General features: G+C 42.4%; 1 protein-coding gene across 1 annotated transcript in view; it reads left to right on the forward strand.

Annotated features, from left to right (window-relative positions):
- The window catches only part of CSMD1 (CUB and Sushi multiple domains 1), a 2061182-nt gene that overhangs the window by 1719847 nt on the left and 327208 nt on the right, over positions 1-14127 (forward strand). The window contains exon 25 of the mRNA XM_025393463.1: positions 4962-5164. Within this exon, the coding sequence (XP_025249248.1) occupies positions 4962-5164 (203 nt within the window). The remainder of the gene's footprint in view (positions 1-4961; positions 5165-14127) is intronic.

Below are 14127 nucleotides of genomic sequence, written 5' to 3' on the forward strand. Positions count from 1 at the left end.
GGACTCACTTGAGCAGACAATCTGTCAACTCTCAGATCTCAGCCTCCGTGCTGGGAGAATCACTACTCTCTTAAAAGCTGTCAGACGGGCATTTACATCTGCAAAGGTTTCTGCTGCCTTTTGTTTAGCTATGCCCTGTCCCCAGACATGGAGTCTACAGAGGCAGGCAAGCCTCCTTGAGCTGCAGTGGGTTCCACCCAGTTCGAGCTTCCCAGCAGCTTTGTTTACCTACTTAAGCCTCAGCAATGGCGGGCACCCCTCCCCAAGCCTCACTGCTGCCTTGCAGTTAGATCTCAGACTGCTGTGCTAGCAATGAGGAAGGCCCCATGGGCGTGGGACCCTCTGAGCCAGGCACGGGATATAATCTTCTGGTGTGCCATTTGCTAAGACCCTTGGAAAAGCGCAGTATTAGGGTGGGAGTGACCCAATTTTCCAGGTGTTGTGTGTCACGGTTTCCCTTGGCTAGGAAAGGGAATTCCCTTACCCCTTGTGCTTCCCGGGTGAGGTGATGCCTCGCCCTGCTTCGGCTCTCGCTCCTTGGGCTGCACCCACTGTCCTGCCCCCGCTGTCCGACACACCTCGGTGAGATGAACCTGGTACCTCAGTTGGAAATGCAGAAATCACCCGTCTTCTGTGTCGCTCACGCTGGGAGCTGGAGGCTGGGGCTGTTCCTAGTCAGCCATCTTCGCGCCTAACCACAAATTTTTAAACTACGTTTAAATGTACACGATGCCACAAACTTTGTTAAGGTTGGCTTCAGTGATTTTGTGTCCAGGTTGCTAGATCCTCCCTGCCCAAAGCTATACAAATATTATCTTAGGTTTTCTTCTAGAAAACTTAATTTACCTTTCACATTCACATCTGTATTCCATTGGGGATAAATTTTTGTGTATGGTGTGGAGAGTGAAGTGTCACAGATTTTTGTCCATCGTTAAGTTCAGTTGACAATTTGTTGAAAAGTGATGTATTTCTTTATTGCACTATAGCACAAAGTTAGTAATTAACTAGAAAACTAGATCTGTATAGATCTGTTTCCAAACTGTATTCCATTCCACTGATCTATTTGCCTATCTAGTACAAAGCCTAACTAAATTCCTGATTTACTTTATAATACATCTTGATACCCAGTATGATAATCAAGCTTTGTTCTTTATATAGATCACTGCAACTATTCTTGGCCCTCTGTACTTCCACATGAAGTTCAGAAACACTTGTAACTTTTTACAAAAGAAATTGCCTGGATTTTTATTGATGTCTCATGACATCAATAGATCATTTTGGGGAAAACTGGCATCTTTTGCAGTAGTGAACTTTCTGGTCCTTGATGTTATATACTTCTCCATTTATTTAGGTTTTGTACAATTTGTCTCAATGATGTTTTGCAGTTTTCTGGGTGAAAGACTTGGACATTTTTCATTAGAATTATTTCCAGCTCTAGGATGCTTTCTGCTTAATGGCAAACGTATGTGACCAGGTAATTCGGAATCCATAGTCCTCTTCTCTTCTCTACCTAAGACCTTCGAAAATTTCATCCAGTCCCATAGTTTATAAACCATTTCTTTGTTGAAGACATACATGTTTATTTTCTCCACTCTGACTTCTCGCTGAAACTCCAGACTCACATGAACAGCTTCCTACATACCCGTCCATCTATATCTAGTTGACAACTTAAACTCAACAGGTGCAAGACAGGATCTCTGATTTTCCCCATCCCATAAACATTGCACCATTTCTCAGTTCAGTGAATGACAACTCCGCTTTTCTGGTTTCTTAGGGACAAACTTACAGGGTCGGCACATGCTCACCTCAGGCACACGTCTTCCAAGCCTGTTTTCTCTCCCTTCAAAATGTATCCAGGACCTGACCAGTGCCTCGCTACCTCCACGCTCAGCTCATCTCAGCACATACGCCACTTTCTCAGATTACTCAGAACGTTGACAGAGTGTAATTTTCCCTCCATGGCTTGTTGTCAACAGAGCTAGCAGGAACAGTTCTTTAAATTGTTGGTGAGGACTCACTAATCATCCTGCATTGTTATATCATCCTTAAAACAGCCTATAAAGCCCTCTATGCATAGGCACCTCTCTTCGCACCATCCAATTCACAACCCCCATTCTTCTCTGCTCTCAGTTCTTCCTTCCCAGTCCCCGTTTCTCTGCTCTGGCTGCACTGGCTCCTGGGTGTTCTCATATGCTGACGGTAAGCCCCTTATGTGGGGCTTTTGCTTGGCTGAATTCTTACCAGGATAAGACAAACACCCTTAACTCCTTCAAGGCTCCACCCAAATCTCCCTTCACCAAGATGTCTTAACCTTACCACCCTATTTAATACTTCGCCTTCTCGTTCCTCCCCTAAGAATTAGTATTCCCAGTGATTCTTTTTCTGCTCTACTTTTGTAGTTCTTCAATTGCATTTACCACCTACTAACATTTCATCTTCTTCACTCATTTATTATGGATGCTGTAGTTTGCCTGTCTCTTCCCTGTACAACACGAACTCCATGAAGGCAGGACTCGGCAGATGTATGCAAAGTTCCTCGAAGTGCACTCAGTACACTCTTGGTGCTCAGTAAATGTCGAATTATTGAACTAAATCAAAAAGGGGATGTCTTATAGATGCAAAATGATGATCAACTTTATGAGTGATCAGGGAAACGAATTGAAACAAGACACTATTCCACAACCATCAGATTTTCTATTTGTACAACTCTTAGTCTGATGGTAATCAGGTATTGCTAAAGATATAATAAAACAAGGGCATTCATACATTACCCTGGACCAAAGCAGTTAGAATCCCAAGGGAGAGCGAGTTAGCAAATCTGCTTTATCATGCCGGCCTAGAAAGATCCTTGGATCAGTACAGTGGAATATCCAGTGCGATACCGTTTGTCAAAATTAGAAAGTAGAAACAAACTACCCTTTAGTAGGGAACTAGGAAAATAAAGCACTTACAGTTTTAAAGTAAATTGACAAAATTCTACATTTTTTTAGTATAACAGTCTCTCCCATAATAGTCAGTATAAAAGCAAATTGAGGCCAGGAGCAGTGGCTCATGCCTGTAATCCTAGCACTTTGGGAGGCCGAGGTGGGTGGATCACGAGGTAAGGAGATCAAGACCATCCTGGCTAACACAGTAAAACCCCTTCTATACTGAAAATACAAAATGTAGCTGGGCCTGGTGGCGGGCGCCTGTAGTCCCAGCTACTCGGGAGACTGAAGCAGGAGAATGGTGTGACCCTGGGAGGCAGAGCTTGCAATGAGTAGAGATCACACCACTGCACTCCAGCCTGGGCAATAGAGCAAGACTCTGTCTCAAAAAACGCAAATAAAATAATAAATAAATAAATAAAAGTAAATTGAAAGTGATAGAAGCACACACGTGTCAAGTGATATTTAATATGTAACTACTCTTAGACAGTAGTACTATATTTTTTTTAGGGATATGAATACACACACACATATGAAGCTTATAAAAATATAAATGGGAATATTACATTACAACTTTAGAGTGTGTGATAAGAGAAAGAACCAATGATTTGGTAGAGTGGAGGCTAAAAATGGTTGCATATATAAGATTTTGTTTCATAAAAAGTTCTGGGCTGGGCGTGGTGGCTCACACCTGTAATCCCAGCACTTTGGGAGGCCAAGGTGGGTGGATCACCTGAGGTCAGGAGTTCAAGACCAGCCTGGTCCACATGGTGAAACCCCATCTCTACTATAAATACAGATAACAATAATAATAACTGGATGTAACAGCTCACAACTGTAATTCCAGCTACTTGGGAGGCTAAGGCACGAGAATCACTTGAACCCAGGAGGTGGAAGTTGCAGTGAGCCAAGATCATGACACTGCACTCTAGCCTGGGAGGGGGAGCGAGATTCCATCTCAAAAAAGAAAATTTAAAAAGTTCTGAGGCAAATAGGGCAAAATGTTAACCCTGGTGGCAGTAGGAAAATAAAGGTCTACGATCTGCTGTACTTTCCTCTATGTTTAATGATTTATCTTGATTATTTTAAAAATACACCACACATTCCATACCTTACACAAGGCGACATAAGTGTTTTCTTTAAATATGTCATATGTGCAAAACGAAGCAGTTGAGACTCGCAGGTAGCGTTTTTCTTTGCGTCCACTGTGAGTTTACCTCCCTTGCAATCGGTGTGCAATATGCAGGAAATAGAAAACTGTAAATCAGACCCATTCAGGGCCTGCTAATTTTTGCTGGTGTTTCAGCTAAACCCTTTTTGATTCAACGGCCGTAAATAGGACTACATAGATCCTGCTGCCTCTGAACGTGAGTCTCTCCGGCACAGAGATTTTTCAGTCACTCTGAAAAATACCTGGAAGTAAATAGAAGTATGGTAAAATGTTATAAAGAAGGGAGTTTGTATAACCCATTTTTGCCTTTGTGTTGGTATTTTAAATAATGAGGTTTTGAAATAGAATTTTTAGCAACAAGTACAACACCAGAGCAGACCATTCAGATACAGGTAGAAAATGTCCTTCTGGTGTCAGCTTTTTTCTCTGGTGTGGCTGCTGCCACCTAGCGGGGCATTGCGTGAACAACACTGACTGCGCCACAGCTGCCTTAGATCTGCTTCAAATACACCTGTCAATGCCAAACTTATACTTAGTCTGTGTGCCGTAGAAAGCTTACATTATAAATATAGATCTGGAAGTCTCTAAAGGAATCCTTTTATCCTAAAACGGATAGCTCAGCATCTAGCTCACCTATCTCTCTGCATCCATGACAGACTGAGGTCCTGTGTGCTTTATCCCAGTCTGCACTCCTGAATTAACTTCGGTGAGCCTCATTTTCCTCCTCCTTCGTTGTCAGACAACACCGAGGCACATTTTGGTGGGGGTTTTGTGAAAGCGAAATGAGCTCGCTTACGTTACAGCTTTGGGGTGAGGACACGTTGGATGCACGGGAAGTAGCGCTACTGTGTTCTCTCTTGCAGCCTCCATTTCATTGTTTTCGACACGGAGATGGCTCATGACATCCTCAAGGTCTGGGACGGGCCAGTGGACAGCGACATCCTGCTGAAGGAGTGGAGTGGCTCTGCCCTTCCTGAGGACATCCACAGCACCTTCAACTCACTCACCCTGCAGTTCGACAGCGACTTCTTCATCAGCAAGTCTGGCTTCTCCATCCAGTTCTCAAGTAGGTGGCACAGCTTGCTTTGTCTTTACCTTGATATCAGAGTCTTGCCATGAACACAGAACGCCCTTCATTTGTATTCTCCAGCGTCTCCTTACACAGATGCAATGTGTTGAGCCTGATTTGAAGTTAGGAAAACGCACGTTGCAGAGAAGAGTTCTCTTCCCCCATTGCTGGGTTCATGGCTGAGGCCACAATAACAGAAGCCAGGTTAACAAGAGAAATGCATAACCAAACTTATTTGATGTGCATTTTGCGTGACACTGGAACCTTCAGAAATGAAGACCCAAAGAAAGACAGAAAATTGTGTGTTTTAATGGACAGTTGTGCAGAAGTATGATTAGAGGATGAAAAGATAGGATTTAGTGGTGATAAACTGGAAGGAACTTAACAAGGCTTCTTTTCTCCGCTTCTTCCCTGTGTGTCTATGTCTTCATTCCTGTCCTCTGCATCCTAGGGGTGCCCTTCTGGAATGAAGGTTTCATGACCTGCTTCCGAGGAAGGCCAGATAATTATTCTATGGTCTGCTTCAGGGCAGAAGGGCAAGCGGAGGCTGGAGTGGCTTTGCTGCTTCTGTAGTTTCCTCAAAACTGCATACTTTGGAGTAGTGTGTTCTGAACACTGTCAATATCAAAGGAACAATTTGTTTTAGGGAAATCTGTTCATTATAAGGTCAGGACAGGTAACGGACCTACTTAGTTATATGAAAAAAAAATGTATAACTTTAAAGGTTTCAATTAGTCAGTAAATGTCTAGACTTGGATACAAGACAGATGGGGGTCTCTACATAAATGTAAAGCCTGTCTTCAGGGTTCCCCTAACCCAGCCCCGATTCCAGGTTCTCTGCATGCCTCAGTCTGACTCCTTGTTTATGTAATGAAGTCTCTGTGCAAACAACCTGCTAATCACACATGCTTTGATTCTCTACTCGCAACTTCCCAGTTCAGGACGGTCCTTGAATTTTTTTCCACCTTAGGGATAAAGTTTCAAGAAGCTAATATGACACAGGAACCTCTGCTGAATTACTAATGTGAAACCACATTTGCACACATGGACTATTATCTCCTAATGATAATTCCCATCTTTGCTGTCTAGCCCATTTTTGATGAAAGGTTTCCGAAGAAGGAGGGAATGGAGATATTCTGTGGCAGTTCAGCCTTTTATTGCCCTCCGGATGGCACCGTGGAGAGATGCTATATAATTGGGCGGCACACAAGGTCAGCCGTCATCATAAAACAAGTAGAATTTGCACACAAACACGTTCAGATTCAGTTTATCTCTTGGCAGATCACTGGCAAGTCATATTTAGGATTTACATAAGAAAATTGACTTCGGTCAATTTAATGCTTTAAAAGGTTGCTAATAAAATCGAGGTTATAGTCTGCACAATTTTTTACCTCTGGTTTCACTGTGCTCCGAAGCGGTAACTTGCAAACATGTGCCTGTGGAATAGTACTTGTACACGGTAAAATTTTCACTGGTCCTTCACAAAAATATGAAAGTAAGAGTGTTCCAGCTCTCCTGCCTTGGAGGAAAAAAAAAAGTCCTTTACTCCAAAATTATGTCACTCTTGCTTTTCGTTGTGATATAAAATTTTCTTAATCTTTTGAAATGGTGGCAAGAGCAGATGGTAGATTTGTGATTCATTGGCCTTATTTGGCAAAACAAAAAAGTTGAGAAAGTTATGAGATTATCCTCTTCTTTCCATTCTGTATTTTCCAGGCATTTTTTTCAACAGGTTTTATTTTTTTAGAGTAGTTTTGGGCTCACAGTAAGATGGAGTAGAAGGCACAGAGTTCTCATGTGCTCTCTGTCCACAGCACACAGCCTCCTCCACTGTCAGCATCCCCACAGAGCGGTCCATTTGTTGCAGCCAATGAACCTGCCCTGGCCCATCATTATCAGCCAATAGCCACAGTTTTCTCCGGGCTCACTTTTGGTATTCTGCATTCCATGGGTATATTAGTCCATTTTCATATTGCTGTAAAGAACTATCTGAGACTGGGTAATTTATCAAAAAAAGAGGTTTAATTGAGTCACAGCTCAGCAGGCTGTACAGAAGGCACGGCTGGGAAGGCCTCAGGAAACTTACAATCCTGGCGGAAGGGGAGGGGGAAACAGACACATCTTCCATGACTGGGGAAGGGGGAAGAGAGCGTGAAGCGGGAGGTGCTACATGCTTTTAAACAACCAGATCTCGTGAGAACTCTATCACGAGACAGCACTGGGGGATGGTGCTAAACCATTAGAAACCACCCCCATGATCCAGTCACCCCCTCCAGGCGCCACCTCCAACACTGGGGATTACAGTTCAACACGGGTGGGGACACAGATCCAAACCACATCAATCAGTTTGGAAAAATGCGTCTGTAGTCATAGCCTCACATAGAGTCATTTCCCTGCCCTAACAATCCCCTGTGTTCTGCCTATTCATCCCTCCCTTCCTCCTAGTTCCTGGCAATCACTCTTTTCACTGTCTCCACAGTTTTGTCTTTTCCAGAAAGTCATAGAGTTAGACTCACACAGCGTGTGGTCTTTCACGTTGTCTTCTTTCACTTAGTAAGATACTTTCAAGCTCTAGGTCTTTTCATGGCTCTGTGGATCATTTCTTTTTATCACCGAATAATATTCTGTTGACTGGTTATACCACAGTTTATTTACCCTTTTTATTTTTTTCCTTGAGATGGAGTCTTGCTTTGTTGCCCAGGCTGGAGTGCAGTGGCAAAATCTTGATTCACTGGAGCCTCTACCTCCTGGGTTCCAGGGATTCTCCTTCCTCAGCCTCCCGAGTAACTGGGATTACAAGCATGCACCACCACACCTGGCTAATTTTTATATTTTTAGCAGAGACAGAGTTTCATCACGTTGGCCAGGCTGGTGTCAAACTCCTTACCTCAGGTGATCCACCTGCCTCAGCCTCCCAAAGTGCTGGGATTACAGGCGTGAGCCACCTTCCCAGCCTGTTTACCCATCTTCTTATTGAAGGACATCTGGGTTGCTTTAAAATTTTGGCAATTATGCCTAAAGCTAACTATAAACAATCTGTGTGCAGGTTTTTGTATGGACATACGTTTTCAGTTCACCTGACTAGATATCTGAGAAGAGGGTTCCTGGATTGTGTGGAAAGAATGCACTTCGTTTTATTCCTGGCCTTTTAAAATCTTCCTGTTTTAACAATGACTGTTGAAACCTGGTCATCACTTCTTTTTTTCTATATGTTCTTCATGATTGTCTCTTCAGAGAACATCTTTCTAACTTGGGTTAAAAAAAAAAAAAAAAAGAAGACCCTTTATTATAATTATTTGAGGATCATGGACATGTTTCTTCTCATATAATTAATTAATATATGAATGTTTAGGAAGAAATAAACATGAAGACACCATAAAAGTTTCTACAGAAGTGGTATTTGCTTACTTTTATTTTACTCAGTTTTCCATGTGTACTAATTTGAATCATATGAAATTGTCATTTTTGTGTGCAAAAAATGATTGAATGCTGGCTATTTCACATGGTTTAACGTAACACTTGGATAGGATCCATCCCTCCAGCCCTGTCATTAGTTAATAAATCCCAATTCTGGTATAAATTTTGAGAAATACTCACTTAGGAGCTAGAATATAACTTTGACTCTGAGGCATTTAAATGAAGGAGTTTCTGCAAGATTGTCTTTAGAAGTTTATTGAAAGGAAAAACAAGATATAAAAACTTAGAGTGGTACAACATTTAAAAAGCATAGTCTAGACTATAATTCTGGAAATGTGAGTTTCTATCTTGACCTCTAATGCTTTGAGACTGACCTTTTGTCTCTGTTATTTTTACTTTATTTATGAAACGAGGATAGAGTATCAATTTCTAAGGACATTTCTGTCTTCCAGAATTCCACCCTAGATGTCATTTATTTTCCCTTTGGCCCCCAAATCTACTATTTTCTCCTCCTTTAACTACTCTGTGGCTCTCAAGGCAAACCTGTATTGGGTTCTTCCAATAAGGAGCTCCAGCAAGGGTGAAGAGCTGGGGTAGGAGGGCATGTCAGGGCACAGAGGCCTCGTATCCCTCTCTTCAGGTACCCCGGAGTCCGCCGTACCCCATGATCCACACGGACTGCTTTGCTCAAGCTGCCGCATTTACCACCTCTTTCCAGATTTCTGTACTAATTCCAAGTAACCTTCCTGATATGGTTTGGTTCTGTGTCCCCACCCAAATCTCACCTTGAATTGTAATGCCCATAATGCCCATGTGTCAAGGGTGGGACCGGGTGGAGGTGGTTGGATCATGAGGGCAGTTGCCCCCATGCTGTCCTCATGACAATAAGAGAGTCTCATGAGATCCGTTGGTTTTATAAGTGTCTGGCATTTCTCCTGCTTGCGCTTCTCCTTTCTGCCACCCTGTGAGGAAGGCGCTTTGCTTCCCTTTCACCTTCCTCCATGACTGTAAGTTTCCTGAGGCCTCCCCAGCTGTGCTGAAGTGTGAGTTAATTCAACCTCTTTCCTTTATAAATCACCCAGTCTCAGGGATGTCTTTATTAGCTGCATGAGAGGAGACTAACACAATCCCTTCTTCCTAGAATTTCCAAACCCAACCTTAGGCAAGAAACTCTCAAATTATCCCACTGGGAGTGTGTCATATGTGTCATATGGGATTTTAAATAATACAGTTCTGTAAAGGACCTTGGCAAGCGTATGAAATGGCCATGAGTGTGCTACAATCATGGCTGTAAAATAAGTCATTTTCCTAAGACAAATCGTATCCAGTTCTAGCTCCCATGCATTTGAGTTGACAGGAAGTCGAATACCACTCTATTTTTAAAACCTGCTGCCAGTGTTGGATGGCCAGGGAGTTGCAGGATGATTCAGTGAGGTGAGTACAGAGAGGGACTTGGTTCTACCTCTGCCCTAGTCGTTATATTCCCTCTTGCTCTCATTTGGGGGCCACTGGTCTGGACGGTCACAGTAATTCATCTCATGTGGTTCTCTCTAAGGATGTTGGGCTAGAACACGAAGACCCTGGTCTGACCACCCCAAAGCTAGTCATTCAGCCACTCTCCACAAAAGGTAGCTTGCCACTTCTGGGAACCACTGAGAATGGGGCACCAGTCTCCATCTCCCTGAGAACCTGATAAACATTTGACTCCTACACCTGATAAACATTTGACTCCTACACCTGGAGTGTAAATCGCATGTCCTGGTTTTCTAGTTTTAGAAAAGAAGGTTCCTGTAACCCCTCAGTCATAATTAAGAAACCGACCCAGGAACCCTGCTTCATTGCAGGAGAAATGGGGCTGTTTTGTCCCCTTCGCTCCACCCACCTTCCTCCCCTCACTGGGGAATCCAGCTATGAAACTACATCAAGCTGGTGTCTTTCCAAGCCAAAGGTGGGAAACTCTTCACAAAGTGCAAAAGAGCCTGTCCATCACACCCAAGAAGCCATCACTGCTCTTTTGTAGGTGGGAGGATGGAAATCTCTCATTTATTTGTCTTTATGAACCTGGTACCAAAAACAATGAGGAACTTTACCTATAAATTAGATTGTGTTGTGATTCATAAACCATGCTAATTTTATAATCTAAAACATTGGAATTAGTTATGATTTTAAACATTCGTCAATAGAACTCAAAAAGAAATGTTTTCCTTATATGATTGATGTTTTAAGCGTGGCCATTGTTGCCAAGCAAAAATGACATTTATTCAATTGTATTAAATTAGATTTCTTGGTAGGCTATTTTTACTTGATTCTATGTCAATAACATGTGAAATAAGCATTAGAGGTGTGATTAAATTATTGGAGAGAAAACAGTCATCTGAATATTTGTTTTCTTGAAGACATTTGAATTACCATATTTTTCCCAAGCACAGTTTGAAAGTACATTTTAAACAAGAATTTAACATCAGGGTTGCACTACCTCTCTATCTTGTAATTCCACGTTACGTTGGAGCTTTTTAAACACTTACTTGACTCTTTCTTCTTGAAACACTGTCTTCAATTGTTTTTCATCTTATCATTCTCTCTTGTTCCTCCTTATTCCAAGGGCCACTCTGTCATTGGCTCTTTGGCTGATTCACATCTTTCTTCCCTTGAAACTCTAAAGATCAGATGCCAGGAGGGCTTGTCCTTGGGTCTCCTTTCTTCTCTATCCATATATTTTTTAAGAAGCAACAAACATTAAGATACCCATGAAAGTTTCTACAGAAATGACACTTCTTTACTTTTCTTTTACTCAGTTTTCCATGTGTACCAATTTGAACTGTATACAATTGTCATTTTTGTAGGTAAGAAATGATGGAATGTTGGCAATTCCGTGTGGTTTAATGTAACCTTTGGATATAATCCATCCCCCCAATCCCATTACTAGTTAATCAATACCCAATTCTGGTACTCCTTAGGAAACACCAGTCAGCCTCCCAGCCTTCTCCCCTGAGCATCCACCTGCCTTCTTGACGTCTCTGCTTTGCTGCAGAGATGCAGAGAGGCAACTCAACACCTGAAACTCAACCACGGCCCTTCTTCATGCCTTTCCCAATCCTGGTCCCCTTGTCGTCTTCCCTGTTTTGGTAAAGTTGACTCCGTCCTGCCAGTGGCTCAGGATGAAACATTTGGAGCCATTTTTAGACCTCTCTAGATCTCACAACACACAGAGAATCCAACAATGCATTCAGCGGGGTCCCTATTCAAAATAGATCCAAAATCCAATTCTCCCAACCTTGCCCTGCCGCCTTGGTCTATGTGGCTGGGGGTCTGAGCCGCCTGCCTTGCTCACGGGCTTTCTTCTTCCTGCACCTGCGTACTTTCTGGCCCAGCTAAGCACAGGCACCCAGGTGAACCTTTTCAGCGGCAACTCTGGCAACACCTCACTTCTGCTCAGAACTCTCCACTGTCCTCTCATCTCAGCCAGAGTGATTTCTCATTCTCCCCACTGCCAAAAATAAAGGCCACAAAACCCTCTTTGAAAACTTCCCCCAAGCAGTTTTCAACATCGTCCTCAATCACCATCCTCCACTCTGGCAAAGCCTATAGAAACCTGTACTCAGATGCTAGCCTCTCTCAGCTTGGGTGTGTGTTCCTGTTACACACTGGACTGGCCTTCCCCACCTTGTTGTACAAGAAACTCCAGTGTGCGCTTCTCACGTTTGAAGGTTTCTTTAGCAAAGCCAATCACGTTGTCACTTCCAGTTCCCAAACACAATGTTTATACTTCTATAATAGTGCTTAGCCCATTGTGGGTTACCATTTTATTAAAAGAGTAGATTAAGTTACTTGAGGGCAGACGGTCTTTGTTTTCCTAGAACATGATATATAATCAATACTCAACAAGTGTTTGCTAATTAGATATGCTTGAAAATTTTCCACGTGCATAAATATTGAAAATATTAGTATGACTTTGATTGCATAACGAATACCTCTTCATCTACTGTAAACAATATGTAACTGAGTTACAACTGCAAATTGTAACTGAGTTTAGCTTAATTCAAAATTTTTCATAGTGAGGCCTTTAATGATAAATGTGTAACTGCAGTTTCAATAATGATATGGTGTGGCTATGTCCCCACCCAAATCTCATCTTGAATTGTAGCTCCCACAATTCCCACGTGTCATGGGAGGGACCCAGTGGGAGGTAATCGAATCATGGGAGCAGGTCTTTCTTGTACTGTTCTCATGATAGTGAATAAGTCTCATGAGATCTGACGGTTTTATAAATGGGAGTTTCCCTACACAAGCTCTCTCTTCCCTGCCACCATGTAAGATGTGACTTGCCCTTTCTTGCCTTCTGCCATAATCGTGAGTCCTCCCCAGCCATGTGGAACTGTGAGTCAATTAAAACTCTTTTCTTTATAAATTACCCAGTCTCGGGTATGTCTTTACCAGCAGCATGAAAACAGACTAATACAAATAGCAAAAAATTCTTTCCCCTCTGGATTATTTTATATCCAGTGTTGATAAATAAAGTAAATGGTTTTTGTATAATGTTTATTATCAGAAGTACTTGATACTGTAGACTTGCTTTGGTTAGTAAACAACACATTATACCTATTTAATAAAAGGGCTGCATCTGTGTTGACCTGTTAAGGGTTATAATTCTTGATAAAGTTATTTTACTCGAGATTACTTAAAATTTTGATACCAGTTTGAAATCAGGCAGAATAGTTTTATAAAGTTCAACGGTCATTTTTTAAGTAACCACAGTTTTTAATCTATCACCTGGTGAATTTTCTTCGTTAAAACTGATCTTTTTTTTTTTTCACGGCTTTAAAGTAATCTTGGGGCAGGAACAACTGTCTAGTAGGAGGATGGAAAGGCCAGGCGTGGTGGCTCACGCCTGTAATCCCAGGACTTTGGGAGGCCAAGGCAGGCGGATCATGAGGTCAGGAGTTCGAGTCCAGCCTGGCCAACACGGTGATACCCCGTCTCTACTAAAAATAAAAGAAAATTTAAAAATTAGCCAGGCATGTTGGCATGTGCCTCTAATCCTAGCTACTTGGGAGGCTGAGGCGGGAGAATCGCTTGAACCCGGGAGGCAGAGGTTTCAGTGAGCTGAGACGGCACTACTGCACTTCAACCTGGGCAACAGAGCGAGACTCCATCTCAAAAAAAAAAAAAAATAGGATAGAGAAAGTCCTTGCTCATCTTCCATGCTTCATGTCTATGTGCATTTGACGGCCATCCATGGAGTAGGGTTGTGTCCCAAAATTCCCTGTATGTGCATTTACCTTCACTTTACTGGAAGACTAAATTTTCTCCACTAGAAAAATGAGCTTTGGAGGCTCATGAGATATCCAAACCCCATTAAAGGGCCACTGTCCTGCCAGCGCTGCACAGCGTGTAAAACAGAAGGACATGAACTGACTACTGCAATTATGTTAATTGTAATCAGCCTAACACTTTTCATTAAAGCTTAGTTACCGTTTAATCATGCATAAAACTCATGAAAATGGAGTTCAGCACACAAAGCTGACCTTTACCCTGGGGGTTAA

Source organism: Theropithecus gelada, chromosome 8 (assembly GCF_003255815.1).
Source record: "Theropithecus gelada isolate Dixy chromosome 8, Tgel_1.0, whole genome shotgun sequence".
Lineage (NCBI taxonomy): Eukaryota > Metazoa > Chordata > Mammalia > Primates > Cercopithecidae > Theropithecus > Theropithecus gelada.